This window comes from Corvus brachyrhynchos, unplaced genomic scaffold, assembly GCF_000691975.1.
Source record: "Corvus brachyrhynchos isolate BGI_N302 unplaced genomic scaffold, ASM69197v1 scaffold312, whole genome shotgun sequence".
In the NCBI taxonomy this organism is placed as follows: Eukaryota; Metazoa; Chordata; class Aves; order Passeriformes; family Corvidae; genus Corvus; species Corvus brachyrhynchos.
Window position 1 is genome coordinate 1245762 of NW_008236640.1, and position 18112 is coordinate 1263873.

At 40.6% G+C, this 18112-nt stretch overlaps 1 protein-coding gene across 1 annotated transcript in view; it reads left to right on the forward strand.

Annotated features, from left to right (window-relative positions):
• Window positions 1-18112, forward strand: part of EHBP1 (EH domain binding protein 1) — a 210696-nt gene that overhangs the window by 188624 nt on the left and 3960 nt on the right. Inside the window, exons 21-22 of the mRNA XM_017726681.1 lie at window positions 13480-13579; window positions 14713-14733. Coding sequence (XP_017582170.1) covers window positions 13480-13579; window positions 14713-14733 — 121 coding nt within the window. The remainder of the gene's footprint in view (window positions 1-13479; window positions 13580-14712; window positions 14734-18112) is intronic.

Below are 18112 nucleotides of genomic sequence, written 5' to 3' on the forward strand. Positions count from 1 at the left end.
TCTTTCCCTTAATATTTATCCTTTTCCCCTTGCTAAGTAAAGAAATCTTGAGTCCACACTCCATTGTGAAATTTACTGTATTCGAAACCTAGATCCGTTGTATCTCCTTCCAAGCTGGGTTTTATTCTTTCCTGCTAAAAGGATATCTGTGATTTGCCAGCCTGGCACACATTATATTAATTTATTTTAAAAAATTATATTATGTTAAAATTCATTATATTAAAAGAAAACAAATCTGATGGGTACATTAGGGGTGGCTTGATATATATTTAGTCTTAGTATGTTCTTGTCCCTGCTGTAGCATGGCTAGAATTTGGTGATGTGGATGGGAAGCATGTGGGAACCCGTGGGCACTCACATGTTGCACGGTGCGTGTACGAGTGTGCGTGTATGCCCGACCCACCAACACAATACGTAAAAAGTCACGATTCAACTTTGTTAAAGCACTCATTTCCAAGGCACTGATGTCCAAAGTATTGGTAGGATAGTGGAGATGAGAGGGAAAAAAAAAATCTCTTTAAACGGCTTGTGAAATGTAATGTTTGAAACGGTTCTTTGAGAACGTGCAGATTATGGCTTGTGTAGTGACTCTTCCCAGCTCTCTGGGAAATGAGCTGTTGACATTCTTTTGGGTCATCATCCGAGATAGGAGGGCAACCACAAGGATTTAGCAGATAAATTCATCCAAAAAGACCTTTATCCATTTCATTGCAACTTGGAAACGTTCATGTCGAATAGCAGCATTAATGTAGCCCTTTTAGCCCTTCAAAGTGAGCCTTATGTTTAAAAAAAAAAAAAAAAAAGAAAAGAAAAAATGACCAGAGTAATAACTTCTATAGGTCTTCTAAGAGGTAATTCATTATTTACATAATTCTGGAGCATAAACCCATTTTTCCTTCAAGAGGCTCTGAAATAGAATTGAGGCTCTTATACAGAGTCTCCTTTGAATTCTAATCAACTGGATCTGTCTCGAATTCATTTCTAGTTTATTGTAAACAGTGGAATTTAAATTAATTTCTTCTTATCTTGTCTTTTGAAGAAAACTAGGAGCATGTTTAAAAGGTTTTATTTTTAAATACAGCTCAGACTTTATTTTATTCTGCGATTTTGGGGGGCTTTGGGGGTTTTTTAACTTTATAAACCAGGTGTTGGGCAGGATGGACTTTGACAGCCAGATGACAATTATGCATTAGCATAGGTGATTATGAAATAAATAGGAAAAAAAATTACTTTTTTTTTTTTTTACTTGAACTCAAATGATACTATATAGGCTGAATGTGAGGCAAGGTTCCCACAATGCACTGTGAAAACCTAGGCTAACAACCACCCCGCTGCGTTGAAAACCCCAAAAAAAGACAAAAGCACAATGAAATAGAAAGCTTACCACCGGTAGCTTTCAAAACGACAAACTAGGCAAACTATACATCTCCACCACTCCAATTTTGTCAGAATGCTAATGAGCTTGCTCTGATCTTTACTCGGCTTCCCGTGTTTTCTACATCTTCAAGGACCACATGGCGCTAGCAAAATAAAGACAACTAAATGAGAATTTCGAATGCTTTTTGTGTTGGGACCTGGTGCCTTTCAGTTGACGCACTCGTTGAATATTCTCAACTTAAAAGCGTACAACAGGGGGCTGGGTATGAACTTTTTACCAGGGGGAAATTTGTACAAAAGTAAATGAGTGTGATGAGGAAAATATGAGAAAAATTTCTGATTAATTTCCGCTCTATAATATCAATGACACCTTCAGCCCCTCTCGTACTCCTCTAACAAGAGATGCTGATAAAAGATGAATGATTCTGTGTTGTTCACAGTGAATGTTTAGTGGTTTTTTAATAGCGGCATTCTACATAAAAGACACCAGGAAGTACTCCGCATTAGCAGTTGAGATCACTAGTTAATAGGATGATGTCTTTTAGCTTTTGTCACAAGATTATTAGAAAGGATGGGTTTCTGTTCTCATCCCGACATACTTTAGAGTGCTTGTTGAGCACAAGTGCTAAAATACAGGTTTCTCGGTATTGTTTCGCATGCAAAGTAAAAGCCCTTTTAATGCAACACCTTTTACTTTTTTTTTACCAGGTGATTTTTGTCATTGATCTCTTATTTGCCCCCTTTAGCTGTATTAATCACTTGGAGTGGTCTGCTTCTCAATGGGGGCTTGATGATGTATATGTGTATAGATTCACTATCAAAAATAAATCCCTTATATACTCTGCACCTTCACAACCCTGATTGTTGAGCTGTATTTACCAGCCTGTATTATACCATCTTGAATGCTCTTTACTGGAGTCGCCCAGTCTGCAAGAGAAATCCGCACTAGAGTAGGGAGGGGTGAGCTAGGAGGAGGCATCCTATTCCCTAAGCCAAATTTCGTCTTTCAAAAACAATTGAATTCACAATTCTCTTTGGAATTCCCAAAAGTAAATGCAGATTTGTATTCACCAGTGTCAGGGCTTGGGGAAGAAAATGATGAATGTTCAGTTTGCCTGAGAGATGAATTTAAAAATTAGTTTTGTTACCTCTTCAAGCTTGCAAGCAGACAGTATGAAAAATATCTGTGCGTGTACATAAGGAGAAAAAAAAAAATCATGGTTTTTTCATATATTTTATATCTTGCCTAAATGAGGAAGGATGAATCAGTAACACCATAAGTTTTATGGCAGTTTGTCAGCCTTGCTTTCCTGCACTGTTGTTGTGCTTGGCTCGGCATGATTAATCTCAGGTGAACCGAGAACTTGCCAAACCACGAGATGGTAATGAGTTGACCAACCATGTCGTGAAAGACAAAGATGCACATCCCAAAGCAGAGCAAGAGGAAGGACAGTATAACAACAGCCTTCCTGGCAAGATAGAAAATTTAAAAGTATCACTGTAAACAACATTTTTGATGCTTGTCTTTTTACATTTAGCAGAAGAAGTGAGTGAAAGCATTTCAAAGAAATTCTAGATACGTGAATGATACATATGTGATACTGGTTTGGGTCCCTGCTGGTTTGTGAACTTTCTCTGTTGGAAATACCTAACAATTAGGAGGCTGGAAGGACATTACTCATAGCAGTTTGTGTTGGGTGGAAGGAAAGATTTTTGACATGAGCAAAAGATTTTTATTCTAACATGATAACAGTTCACAAAACTATGCCTTGGTAGTTACTGCTTGTTTTGAAAGCAAAGTGATACTCTAAAGCATTTGTTGAGATGTGTCTCTCTCCATTGTGTAGAAACGTTAACTTGCTGCCAGGGCTGTGGTAATGGGAGTTTTGACAACTACCAAAGCCCTGGGTGAAAGAAGTGCAATGACACTATGATCGAGGTCTCGTTCACAATATGGCAATTGTGCTTCTCTGTTGCATCCAAGTGTGACTTGGGTGACCTGGGGCCCGCAGAGCTCTGGTGAGATGCCTGCTAAGACATACAGTGCAAAGTCATTCATGAGAGTTTGTTAATGCACATAAACTGGCACACCAGCAAGCTGATTTTCGGACAGGAGTCTTCAGGGCCCAGATCACAAACACATACATGAATTTTTGCCCAGTTACGCATTTTGTAGTTGCCAGAGCATTTTATGAGCAACTGAGAACATCTAGAGTTCTTGAGGCTTGTCAACCTCTCTCCAGTTTCCCTTCTGTCATGTTGTCTCCACAGTCTCTTAGTGGCAAACTCTTTCCAATACCCATCCATCTCTTGCTATTAAGCTTCTGCAAAGCAGACTTGCTTTCGGTAAAGGAAGACTGTCTGACCATACTTTTCCAATTACCCAGTGTTTCTACAGCTGAGAAGCTTCCACAAAACAAGCCTCGGAGTTTGTCCCTAATTCACCACATCTCTTCAGTCTTAGGTCTGTGCACTGGTAGGCAAAAGTTCACGGGAGGTGACCTTTCCAAGACCAAACGTGGGCAGCGTGCATGTTCAGCCTTCCCAGGCCAAATTCATTAAATCATTAGAGCGGCTCAGCAGCAGCAGTGACCATATTTATTTTTTTCTCAAAGTAACACAGAATCCCGTTGGCTGGAGGTACTGAGCAATAAGTCAACCTCCTCTCCATGCACTTCCCTGGCTTTTGTAGCCTCATCATTGCTTTCAAAGAACCTGTCAACAGGTTGAAGCCAGCTTGAAGAAGAGAGTCCAAGTAGAGCACTGCCCGCATAGCAGGAGACTACTCTGGGAGAGCCCTAGGCACTATGAATAGACTTGCAAGCCTTCCAAAAGTCTTACAAGACCCAACAGACATTTGCTTCTTTTAACTGATTTCCATCTTTCTTTGTAGTGTTGCAGTATAAATGCTCTTTCATGTGGTGGGCATAGTCGTTGGCTTTCTGCCTGGAGTTAGCTTTCTCTACAATCAGTGTCCGCTGCAAAGGGAAGGCGAGGAGAAAGACCCTTTGGTCACCCCGAGGCTCCTGGCCCAGAGTGCCACTGCTGTCTGCAGAGACCACTGTTATTTTTTCTTAGTTTTCTCCCATTTACCACCAAAACCACCTTTTCTGTCAAAACTGGAAGTTGTGGGGCATTGGGACACCTCAGCCCAGCTGAACTCACCCAGTTAGCCCTGGGAAGCTTTGGATCCCGGAAGTACAAACCTGCTAACTCCCAGTAAGAGAACACGTTTTCATTAACACGGATACAAGGTCACGTTCATTGCCAACCATCATCTCACTTCAGGCTTGGATTAAATCCAGCCCTGTCCATCAAAGAAGTAACTTTATAATGTCCACCACCCTTTTCCAGCTCCAGGAGAGTATGTTCTGAAGGAAGTAAGGCAACATTTGGTAAAAATGGAATAATATGCTACCTAGTACAACACACTCCAGTGACTTTTAGGTAGATGGCCTTTCACTTCAGTATCTCACCCAGCCATCACTTGCCACATAAACAGGCAGTTAACTGTTCTGAGGAGTAGTTACAAGCTGCAGAGAAATTACTATCACTTATAACAAAGCATCCAACTCTGCTTGTAAATCTGCAAGTGAAATAATTCATCTGCCAGACCATCATCCCCTTCTTGGTGGATTTCCAAGTATGAGCTACCATTTTTTCCATTGTTTCAAAAATTTGAGTGTATCAGTTAATAGTGCGTGTTTTGTTGTGCTGAAATTTCTTCTGAAATCGTGCTACATGAGAAAATTTGGGTGCAAAGAGTACCAGCATTGGTTTTACTCAGTGCTAGGATTCCCTGCAGACACTTGTCCTCGAGGCATCACTTTCTTAGAGGAATCTCCAGGTGTTTCAGTTGAATCTCACCTCTTGTTGCTTGAATTTTGGGGAACAAAGTTTCTTGGTCTGGACTGATGGTCCCATATTTAAAATATATTCATAATCTTTATCCAGCCCAGGCATTCTATTTTGGTTGATTTTCTGTTATTTTCTACTGGGCGCTGTGTTGACTCATCATGTAGAGAAAATCAGTGGTCTTTCAGATTTTGTCTTCCACAATTTGTCTTTTGTGGAAGTTCCAGTCCTGTGATAATTTTAGGCTGCCCAGATTGCAGGCCACAAATGTTTGTGCTCCTGTGAGTCAGTCCCACTGCAGGTAAATAAATCCCCGCACGTGCCAAGATGTGATCAGAACCCTGACCTTCTGTTTACACAGCTCTCAAAATTTTAAATAGCCTCTCTGATTTTTTTATGTTTCAGAAACCAAAGAAATTACAAGTTTCCTGCTTGATATTAAAACTAACTTGATGTGTGCTTGTGATAAAGGCATTTCCGTGGTGGCAGCTCTGTTTCATTAGGGTTACAGTACTTTTGGGGGCTGCAGTAGAGTCGGACAATGCGCTGCAATGTAACTCTGCCTGGCAGATTCTTGGCAGTCGATTCCTACCTTTATGAGACTCCATTGTGTGGACATCAATGTCTCCTTCTCAACTGCTCTCAGACAGCAAGTTAGTGGCCATGAATTTGCCTTTCTAATGTTCTTAGGCGTTTTCCCATCCAGCTTGGACTCAAAACCTTGTGCTGGGGTTTCATCTGCTAGCTACCAGTTCTGAAGTATCATCTAAACAACAGTTCCACTTGCTTATCTGTTGCTGGCTCTTCTTGTTCATTTTCAGTGTTTTTTAATAACTGAGGAGGTCCTCCTGCTCTGAAAGGAGGAAGTATTCTGGAAGAAAGCTGGGCGTGGTAATCTCAAATGGGAAGCCTGAAGCTCAAGGTGGAACAGCCCATCCATTCATGCTGTGAGGTGTCTGTTGTGGGTTCTGTTTTGACACTGATTACTTGGAAAAAATATTTTATCCAAAATTCTGAGGTTTTCCACCAAAGGTAGCCCTCTGAAAGCAGAGGAGGGTGATTTTTCAAAAAAACCACATCCGTTTTGGGATGACTGACTTTTCACTCAGTGAAAAATTGTGGACCACTGGTCATTTAAAAATTTTCACTGTAGCTTTCAGTTGTGTCAGAGGCATTTTGCAGTAGGTCTCGTGTAACTCCCCTTTACAAAAAATATCTGTTGTGAGTATAGGCTTTTCTGCTTAAGTATTTGTTAAATTCAGTAACTCACGTTAAAAACAAGAGCTCATCTGCGCATAAGCGTTCACAGTGAGCAAGGTGAGAAGACTGTTAAAATCAGTGGGAAGTCTGCTGCTGACTTGGAAGCGTTTGAGACCTTCCACCAGCCTTTGTTAGCAATGTGAGGTTGGTCAGCTAAAACACTCAGCGTCGTTTCTCGTCCCTTCCCGTGTTTCCTTTCAGTGACACTGTAATGGCCACAGCCGATCAGCCCCACAGTCTGGTCCAGAACACTCTACTGTAGTGGGACAGGTGCGGGTTGAACCCAGACAGGGGCAAGAATCTGTGCAGGGGCCAGTTACAGGCTAACCTGGCCTCAGGGAACATTTAATTTAACCTCTAAAACTTAAAGGTTAGCTTGTGTCCTAAAGCAGGAGGATCCAGTTCCTACCTCCCGCAGTTTTTCACTTGTTTATTTGAATATTTATTGCTACAGCTTTGCCTTTCCATATTCAACATTCAGCCTGGTTTTAATTCTTGCTGAGCTCTTAGTTTCAACATTGCCTCGTGGCAATGAGTTCTACCAGTAAATGACGAGGCTTTGAGGAAAGATCATTCTTTTTATCGGTTTTAAACACACTACCTTCAATTTCAGTGAATTTCCCCAGGTTCTTACGAGACAAGATGAGACACATCCTAGAACTATTCTTTATTTGCCATTCATGTTCTCCTTCAGGTAAACAAGCCAATCTGTCCACTTGCTCCTAATACAGAAACTTGTAAAAACTCGTTCCTGTGATTGGGTAAATGCAACTTTTTTTTTTAAGCAGACAAATAAAGACAGTGGGGTACGTTTTCAAAAGACCTTCCTATTAAATTTGTGGAATTCACTTGCATTTGAACGGCTCTCAGTAGTCACCAAGCTTCTGTCAGCTACAAAATAGCCCAAAAAGAGGAGCAGAGCGAAGTCGGCCAGTTTTTGTTGTTATTTGCCCTGTTCCAGTTCCCATGCACTGGCATTCTCCTGCTGGCCTCTTCACCCAAGTGTGTTGAGTGAAGAAAGCTTCTTCTATTCTGTTTTAAAACTGTGTGTAAACATCAGCAAATGGATGAAGAATGGGCTCTGTCTTAAGCAGGTTGTTTTTCATGTAGTTCTGTTGAGGTAAATGGGGAGACATGGGAAGGTTTCTATGTTTAACCATGACACCATGGCACACACACTACACACAGTGCAAATAAAATTTAAAAACAATTACTGCTTAAGATGGCATACAGAGTTATTTCTGTAAACCTGTTATTTCTTGCCAGACCGAATGGGCTGGTTTGGGGTGCTGATGTAAACCCTTTAATATTTATCTTCCACAGGTTGTAATTCATTTTTGCACAACAGCTAAATACATTTACATTTAAGGATTTTAAAAAAAATATTAATCTATTGTCTTATCTTGACAGATTTACGATGCCATAAAGTGTAGAGGAGTTACTGTATTCATCCATTTACACTGTAAACTAATCTTGTCCCTGCATGTTATTGCTTTTTCTTCCTTTTAAGCGGTATTCTCAGTGTTTTGTAGCACTTTCTTCTCTGTTTTCTTAGCAATGTACAGGTTTACTATGTTAATCCATATTGGGTTTATCTAATGTCTAGCTGCCCAAAAGGCTTAAAAATAATGGGTCTAATGGTACATACATACACTGGTAGCTGGCTGAGTTTGAAAAAAAAAAAAAAAGGGAAAAAAAAATGTTCTTTCAAATTGATTCAGAAGAGACATTTGTCAAGATGCTTCTTATTTAAATAATTTAAGAAATAATTAGCTTACAGTGTAAGCAAAAATCCATTTGTAAATCCAGAAGCATATGAAGGAAGATGTGCTTGTAAAAGACTGCCAGGAAGCTGTACAACATTGAAATAAGCTAGTTGCTTGCATTGTTCTCAAAAAATGGTAATGTGTTTGTTACCGCGCTTCTTGAGTATTGTAGAAGAAAATTGACTCAAGTTGATTTCAAATAACAACCAGGAGTATGTGTGATGAGCCACAGGAGAAAGGAAAGGAATTTGGGGTTGTGGTTTGTTTTTTTCTTTTTCTTGGCTATCATTAAAATTCTCGCTATCAGTACTTTGGCTATCACTAAAATTTGTTCTGGTAAGGGACAAAATTACCAAACTTTATGCTGCAGCCTCTGTTGAATCCTGAGCAGGAGCTATTACAGCTTGGAATCGCGACTCAGAAGCCAGTAGGAGTTTCTCGTATCTGAGGGCAGAATTTAATGTCTTGTGCTATTTGAGGCTTGGTGTTGGGCTCATTCCTAATCATTGAGGAGGGTTCTGGTAGATGTCAAGTGAAGAGAAGAATAGAGCATGCATCCTTCACCACTCAAGCCAGACAATGAAATTAGAAAATGGCACTGGGAGTTGATGTGAGAGAATTCCCTTAGATTCCTAGAGGAAGAATAAAACAAGAATGAATTAATTAAAAAAAAAAAAAAGGAAGAGAAAGGAGTTGGGGGGCGGGGGGGGAGGCAGAAAGGAAGAGGGGAAAAAGAAAATAAATGAGAGAAACCCTGCCAGAAGCCTCCTCAGGTTAAAGTCCGACATTAAAAACTGTATTGACTTTTCACATAAAGGCGCGTGTACTCACTGTTTCATCTGAGTTTCTGGTGCTGCATTTTTCAAATCTCTTACCGAGCAGTTTGCATGCATATGATGTTTGCAGCACTACCCTCTCTTATTTGAAGACTGTTTTCAGAAGTCATTATTGAACTATAGGATAAAAAGGTATAAGCATAATTACATGTTAAAGAGAATAAATATGTTCTGCTAGATAGTTAACCAGATGAGGTTAAACAAGATAAGATGAATTCTGGTCTTTTTAGAAAACTGGCAGTCTTCATTTTAAGCTACAATGTAAAGTGCTTTATCCTGAGATTAGGTATTGTGGCAGAAGCTAAAACTGCCTTTTTCCCCTAACCGTGCCAGAATACAACCTCCTTTTCTTTCTGCGCTAACAAGACTGCTTTACCACCACAGCCCACTCTAAGTAATTAAATCAATCCTTTGTACTTACCGTATTCTCCTCTAGTGACGGTACTAGATCTGATTATATGCTTCATGCATATTCAAAGTACAGCACTGACAGCTCTTTAATGAGCTCTTACTTAATCAGTACGAACAATGTTCATCTTGTTCTTTTTTTCCTCATACATTAGAGCTAGGAACAGTTGGGGAAAAAATGAAACATCCAGCATTCATTTGAAAAATATATTGTACTTTGAAAAGTGTCTAAGCTGGAGAAGTTGCATTCTGCCCTTTAAAAGTCTGATGGACAAATTGGATTACTAGTATTGGATTAAATAACAAATGGTTAGAGGAGAAATGAGAAAAGCTCGCTGTGATCACAGGCTTTAATATTTTTTGTTACTTATAAAGCTGAAGGGGTCTTTAACCAGTTATTAAAGTCAGGATTAATTTGTAATGGTCCAACTTACTAGCTTTAAAAGGGTTTTGTTGTTGTTGTTTATCAAAAACAATAGTGTAATGCATGTATTATGGAAAAAATTTAAGTTTAAGATCTGTGGGCTATTTATAGATTTTCAGCATCTTGTACTGGCTTAGATAAGGGGTTTGCATGTGTGGGATCGATTTGTTCTCAAGCATGGGTTTTTTGCTTCATTTAAATAATCTGTACAGTTTGTTGGGGTTTTTTTCCCGAGAACAACACAGATATTTTCCCAATTTAAATTTTCAAGCATTTGTAGCAAGTCAATGGAGTACTTGTTTTACACTTGGAAAGTGGAAGCAACAACCACCCAGCAGCAGCTTGGGTTTTACAGAGTGAACCCGTGGTGAAGAAAGGCTTTTTCCAAATTTTTTGTTTAGAAATTGTAAATGTGAGTTTAGCTTGCAGTATCACTGCAGTAAGAACACTCAGTTTTTCTTTGTTGAAAGTGTTTCATGAGCATCCTTTCACCAAGTAAAAAAAATGAAGTAATGCTCTAATGCTAATGTATTTGCCAAAGAGTTATTTAAATTTCTTATATATGGGAGTTCATCTTTATTTTGCTTGCCTGGGAAGAATTTGTTTCAGCTCCGTGCACAAGAATTTAAAAGCTGACGGTCGACAAATAAAATATCAGCATCGACTACTATTAATATTGCACACATGTGTCATTTCACTGATCAAAAAGGCCTTCGCCAGGGTAAAATTGGCCTTTTTCCAAATTGCAAGCTTTTTCTCAGCTTTTTCTTTTTTGCTCTTTCTTCTTTTGTTGCTGCCCGGGGATTTGTGCCTATCGCAGCCGATATCACATGACCGGTGTCAGGGCATCACATGGGTCCAAAGCGAATACAAAAACAGATTTAAAATTCTGTAAAAACAATCAAGACTTTGTTAATTCACTTTTAAACCAGTCTATTCTATGGATATTGCATGTGCTTTGGTGTCAGCATGGATATATTAAAATAGGCACCTGTGCAGATCTGACACGACAGCTCCAAGCTTTACCCAGATCTTTTCTCATTATATGTTGCAACTAACTCTGTTTAGGAGGAATGCATTAATAGAAAGAAGATTATATCTTAAGTTTATGTTCTTAACCTGAAATTGCATAGTACGAAAGTCAACGAAGTCAGATCCACCATGGAGCCAAACACTTTGGAGACATTTATCTCTCCCATTTCTTTTTCAAGGCTTGCAAAATTAAATGCAGCAAGGGCTTGTATTTTTAATCTTTCAGCGAGACATCCCAGTCCACCCCGAAACTAACAAATTGATTGAAATGTTACTGCAGCCACGGATGTCTGGTTGTGAGAACTTTGCCGCATTGCTAGTGGAAAATCTCATGCATTACAGAATAGACTGGTCATTTTGCAGGGATTAAAAAAAAAGCAATCTGTCCCCTTCTTCTTGACTTCTCCCCTGAATAAGTTTCAACTTCTTGGTGCATTTCAACAAAAGGTTGGTAGTGCTGATTAATATCTGCTTCTAAAAGCAGACCCTGTTAGATGTACCAGTACAGCAGCAAGGCCTTTGATCTGTAACTCACCAGCAAAGTGCACTGAACTGCTGAATATTGTTATAAATGCTGTGGTGTGATATTTTATGCACAAAACCTGAAGTGGAGGTCTTGGGGGAGAGCATTTCTACATGTCAGACTACTTCTTTCATTGCTCCATTGCCCCAGGAGCTGCACCCTGCTGCTTTTGCTTGGAAAAGCACTGCAAGTCCATCTGCGCTTTGGGATGCTCTGTCCTTCCTGTCTCACTGCTAGCAAATTGTGACCCTAAAAGCACCCCTTCCAGGAAGTTTCACCAACCAGGCACTTCCCAGGGGGATAAGTGGGTATGGGTGGATGTCTCCTATCAGAAGGAAGAGTATGCCAAATGTTAGAACTTCTTCTTTACTGTGTGGGTCCACCAGTTCCACCCCAAGCTGACCCGCTTCCCTATTCATCCCCTTTTCCTGCCCTTGTGTGAACGCCTCAAGCCCAAAGGCCATGGCAGAGGGAATCAAAGAGTTTGGAGAAGGCTGGAAACGTTTCCTTGCAGGCAGGAGGCTCATAGCCTGGTGAGGGTGTGATTCTCCATGTAGGTCTGGGTTTGCACACTACTGTGGCACTGGAGTGTGAACATGCACATGGTGAGCTCCTACGTGCAAGCATCTGAAACACTCCCATCCAGGAACTGAATGCTTTGGTTTAGGGCAAAACAATATTTTTCTGAAGCCTTTCCAGCTCCAGGTGCTAGAAATGGCTTCTCTGCCACTAGGGATCCTATTCTCTGTAGCATCCCCAAGTGTGCGGCACTTTGCATCAGAGATTTCAAACCCCTTTACAAACACCTTTACAAACACCAAAGAATTATGTATATACACCCTTGCACGTTCAGTACAGGTGATTATTCCCATATTGCACACAAGGTGCTTAAACTCAGACATCTCCCCACACTCTCCCAATGACGCACTACCAAAGCTGGGAAACAAGCTCAGAAGACCCAGCTCATGCTGCTTTGCCTCTGTTCCAAGTTTACTCCTAGGTTAGTTTTAACCCTATGAAATGTGTGAGTTTCACAATTCAATAGGGACCATATAGCCTTTGCTCTTCAGGTCAGCTTGAGGGATGAGAATGGCAGGTTTCCACAGAAGCACAGCCTCCACAAAGGACTTCATCCTAGTCCCTGAGCTCAGAGAGAGTGGAATTTGGCTCAGCAGCCCTGCTACGTGGAAAGCACAGGCAGGAGCCTTCTGCACACTCATCTGCCTTTCACTCATGGTGCACAGGTGGTGACACAGACTCTTAGAGGGTCTGGTAGAGCTTAGCACTGCCTGCAGGTAGGCTATGGAGAGTCCTGATCTTGATCCTGCCTGGGATGGATGGGGGCTAGGGAAAGGGGTGCTAGTCCATGCATACACACATGGGGACCCTTGGGTACCTGGATCCCAAGACTATTTGTATTTGTGCAGATGCTCCCTTTGGGTTGCAGGTTGAGGAAAGGAGCAGCTCTTCCCAGCTCATCTGGAAGAGTGGCCATGAACACAGAGGCTGATCAGGTGCCCACATCTTGGCCAAGAGTTCAGGATTAGCATCTCCTCTGCAGCTACTTTGATCCCTGCCACATCATCCTGACTGTGCTGGGTTTGCATGGGTGGGGTGGATCTTGCCCACAGGGATTGTTTTTGTGTTTGGTGATGACCATACATCTTTCCAGCAGTAAGGGTTTTTTCACTGGAAGCATTGCAATTATATAGTTCATTTGGGAGAATTTGAAATACACGCTCCTTTGAAAAGGTATTTATTTAGGTCAGGGCATCAGCATGGTTAAAAACACTAAAATGTGTCCTGGGGAATGGCCGCTTTCAAAGAATTATTTATAAAGCAGGTAGGACTTGCAGTCATATGATATTTTTACCGTTTGAGAATATGCCTTGTCATGCTCAGTGATACTGGCAACTCTGATACTCCAAAACCTGAAGTGAAAGTACATACCTCCATTTGTGAAATGCCACCTAAGTAATGAAGTTCTTTTGATTGCAGGAAGAAACACAGAGGAAGAAGAAGCTATGATGCAGGAGTGGTTCATGCTGGTTAATAAGAAGAATGCCTTAATAAGACGAATGAACCAGCTTTCTCTTCTGTAAGTACAGATGAACATATGCATTTACAAAAGGATGATTTACCCTTCAGATAGATGCAAAACTTTTTTTACTCTCTTCCTGTTAGGCTTCAAAATTAACCCCTCAAAAATGAGTAGTGTGGATGTGTTACACATTGAGTAACTTGTTTTTCTCATATTTCAGACTTGAAAATGAGAAGTGTGCAATGACACAAGATTAGCCAGAGCTGTGAAAAAAGAAATTAAAGAAATATTAAGCACTGTTACATTTTCAAAGGACCAACAGTAGAATAAAATTACATTTTAGAAATGCACAGATAGATTTGGATTGTGCCTCAGATGAAATGGGTAAAGTCTATTCAGAGAGAGAGACAAATTTGAGTCACTACCTGCGTTGTAGAAAATCCTCAGTCCCATCTCTAGTTCAACAGCACCAGGCTGCTGAGGGGTTGTCAGTCATAGTGCAGTGATACCACTGATACTGCAAAGGAAGGACAAATGAACCTTTTCTCACTAGCAGTGTTGAGGAAGGGAGAAGTTGCTGCTCGTTCGTAGAGACATTCTGCTCCGAGTGCTTCTCTTCCAGCTTCTTTCAGTTTGATGATATTTCTTTCCGTAATGCCACCTAGTGTAGATGCCTGCATACTTCCCTGGGAAGAGCCTCTGCTCACCTATCTCCTGCTGGGTCTGAACTTGACAGAGGATTTTACCTGCAAAATATTAAGCTTTCTAATCCCTTGTCTAATTTTTATTGTTGATTAGGGCAGAATGTATATAGAATAATACTTCCAGTGTCACATTATTTTGGTGAATAGGTTGATGCTGGAATTTGCTCATTAGATCTAGGGGAATATTTTATACTTCGGACATTCCACAACAGCTGCTCCAGAGATGAATATGAAATAATTGCATCCTGTAGCACAGTGGAGTTAAACTGACAGAATTAAAGCTGACCTTACATGAAATGAAAAGGCCCTGTTACTGAATAGGCCACCTGAGCCGGGTTTTAAGTTTGTGTATCATTTGTTTGGAGTAGCTTAAAGTTAAAGAGAAAAGTCAGTAGCGAGTCCTAAAATCAATGTAAGTTAAAGGTGCTTTTAAGTGTTTAATGATTTAGTAATTAACATATTGATGAACATTTGCAACTTGCCTAGGGAAAAAGAACATGACCTAAGGTAAGAGCAGTGCTGGGGACTGAGGGGGGAAAGTGCTCACTGCCAGACGGGTTTGGGCCCTGAAAGAACCAAACGTGGAGGCTTTTCTGAAGCCCATTAGCAATGCTGGTATTTGCATCACTTCAAGTGATAACACACGGCAAATGTGCTGAGGCTGCAATCCCGTTCTTGGGTTTTCTTCCGGATTAAAAAAGTTTTTTTAAATATCCAAGATACGGGACAAGGAGGTATGGTCTTGTTGCAATAAACTTTGAAAACAAAGTGATGAGGAGGTAGAGAATGTGTCTGGGGTTTACAATTTTTTGTTGCAGTAGTGCTCTCTTGGCTTTCCTGCGGCATCGTGCTGCTTTTGGTGCCGCAGAAAAAGGAAAAAGTGACCCACAGAAGAGGGCCTCTTCCTTTTAATGTTTCAGACCTGTTCTACAACAGTATCTCACTGGGGAAAAAAGTCTCCTTGGGTTTGGTGGTAAAACACTACGTTTGTCAAGTAAATATTTCCTCACAAGGAATCCTGCACCAGCAGGATTAGTGCGATCCTTTGCACAGTTTCTCCCGTCTCTGCAGTTTCTCCCCAGTTTAGTCACCTTACCTGAATGGAGGTAACACTCAGGGAAAGATTGACACGGGATAAATGAAACAATTGCATCCTTTCCGTAGGGCTTTCCAGTAAATTGTACAATAATCCTTGGGATGATTCATAATAAAAAATAAACATCCAGATAGCTTAAACCATTGCTTGCATTATTTTCTTATTTAAATATCTTAAGTGTTTTCTAATGCTGCACCGCTTATACCTCTCAGTCACAAATGCTGCCTTATAGTTCAAAGATGTTTGCTTTAAAGTTAATCCTTTGGGCTCTGTAAAATGGACCTTTTGTCTAATCAATGCAAATTGATTTTGCTATTCTGTATTGACCTCTCAACCCTTTGACTGTCCATGGTAATTTCTTTCTTCACCTGATAAGGTACCTGATCCATAATAAATCAATTCTAATTAGTTTGGAGACTTCACTAGGAGCATAAGTTTGTTGGAAAAAAGCAGCAGGTTTCAGGTAGCTTTTTCATATCTCTCCATCTGTGGTTATATTTTTTGCATAAGACTATCTTTAGTATATTCTTGGATAATCCTGAGTCATAAATATATACATTGCTGTCTGCAGAGACAAGCCAGACTAATTTGGAATCATACTGATGAAATACTTAAAATGTAAAATAATCTAAACTAGAGAGGAGCTAAGAGATACTGAATTTAAATCTAAACTTTCCATGTTTAATTGCCTCATAGATGTATACTGCCTTGGAATGTCCTAGCAGCAGCCTTTGAATGTCTAGCAGCTTGTGCCATTTACACATTGTCTGGAACAAAAATGTTTTTTTAATTTCTTTTTGTAAGTTCAGAGAGGGATGCCCGAACTCCAGAAAATCATCTTTTTTTCCTCTCTCTCATTTTTTACTTTCTTTTTTATATTGCTATTGGTGATATGGTAAACAGAGGTCTAGAAAGCAAACCTAAGTGCTGGAGAATTTGGGTTATTTTGGGGGATTTTTTTATTTATGCAACAAAGTTCTCATTTAGCATTTTAACTCTCAATAAGGTTATTGATAGTCTTCTAGAACTTTTAACAGTTATCTGCTTTTACCCAAAAAACATATTAAAGGAGAAACTCTTCCAAGAAAATGCCTGTGAAAACTCAAAATACGCTTTTGTGTCGTCTTGCCTCTCAATGGGTGCATCAGTATTCAGAAGATGCAAAGATGCACTTTTTGGGAAGCACTGCTAAAACCACACCATTTCCAGTGTGATTTCTCTGAAGAAGCAAGGGCTGCCCAGACAGCCCAGCGCTGTCGGCTCCGAGGGCATTTAGCCGATTGCTAATGAGTGCTTGGGCTCCCTGAAAGAGTTGAAAATGCAGATGTCGGTTTTACCAGCACCAGTTCCAGAACTGAAATATATGGGCAGGAAAAAAAATACATATATATGTATATACACACACACACACACATATATATATATGGAACAGGATGGGAGCGGTTTGTTTCTCTAAAAGAAAGGCAGAACACACCAACCCAAACTGGAACTTAAAAAAGAAAAGTCTTTGAAAGGTGGTAATTACTGTTTTGGTAAATTGCTCTAACTCTTCCACGCGTGACTATGCTGTTTAAAAATCTGTCAACCAATTTACTTAGCTGGTTGATGACAGGGAAAAAAAGGAGAGAAAAGAGCTTTGCAGAAGGTGGGAGCCTGCTGATGGCAGATAAAGGCGGTTCTGCCGTGCCTGCTTGGGCAGCGTGCGGGCAGCGCTGGCGGCCGGAGGTGCTCCCCGTTAGGATGTTCAGTGATGTGGAGACAGTGGCTCCTTCCCGGCCGCTCCTATGGAGGCACCGGCAGCTGAATGGCCTTTTGGAGGGTTACGGCACTTCACGAGGAGCACATGAATGACCCAGGGTGGTAAAAAAAAAGGCATACTCCCCCCCTCCCCCACGGAGCCGTAGAGATAAGAAAGAGGGAGTTAACGCACTGCCTGCTTCCAGCTAGAAAGTGTTCCTCTTGGACTGTTCCGACCGAGAAAGGCCGGAACCCCCTCACTAACAGGCCAAAGAAAATGCAGGTAAACGGGGTCCGTTTTCACCTCTGCACCTCCCCAGGCGTCCTGCCTGGCTGTTTGGAGCCAGCTGCTCCTGTACACAAGGTGCTGCCTTTCAGAGCCTGGTTTTTACTGCGGCTGCAGCCAAGTGCCGAGATGCCTCACTTTCAGCTACCTTTCCTCTCACTCCTTTCTTTTCTTTTTTTCAGTCGAGTTTTAATGCCTCCTTAGAAAAGATAAGTTCATTTTTGCACACCTTCGGGTGGTGTGTTCATTTTCTGCCCAAGAAATGGATCTTCTTTCGGATTTTGTACATCTTGATTTATTCTTGGCTTATAGTTTGAAGTGGGTGCTCTTCTAAAAGGATTTATGCATAGGTTCACTATTTTTGTAGTTATGGTTTATATGATAAGCTTTTTATATTTAAAATCAATATGTAATCCTGTGGAGGAGCTTATCCTCTAAAACCCCATTTGTAAATCTATTTTAGCTTTGTTACACCGCGCAGCCACAGTATTCCATAGATTGATTAGGTTCAGAAGCAGAATCCTATCAAATGGCCTGCTCTGATGATGATGCAAACTCTTTCAGGATTGCTAGTTGACTGGAACTAAAGATAAGACCTGACTGCAATCCCCCAATGTGCTCTTTACAAAACTAGTGTTAATTTTCATCAAAGTGCCGGGCTTATTTATTATAGTGGCAAGGTTGAAGGTTTTACTAAGAGAACTTTCGACCATTTCTATTAAAGCATTTCTATGGGAACTGGACGTCTGTTTGCTCAAAGTAATTTT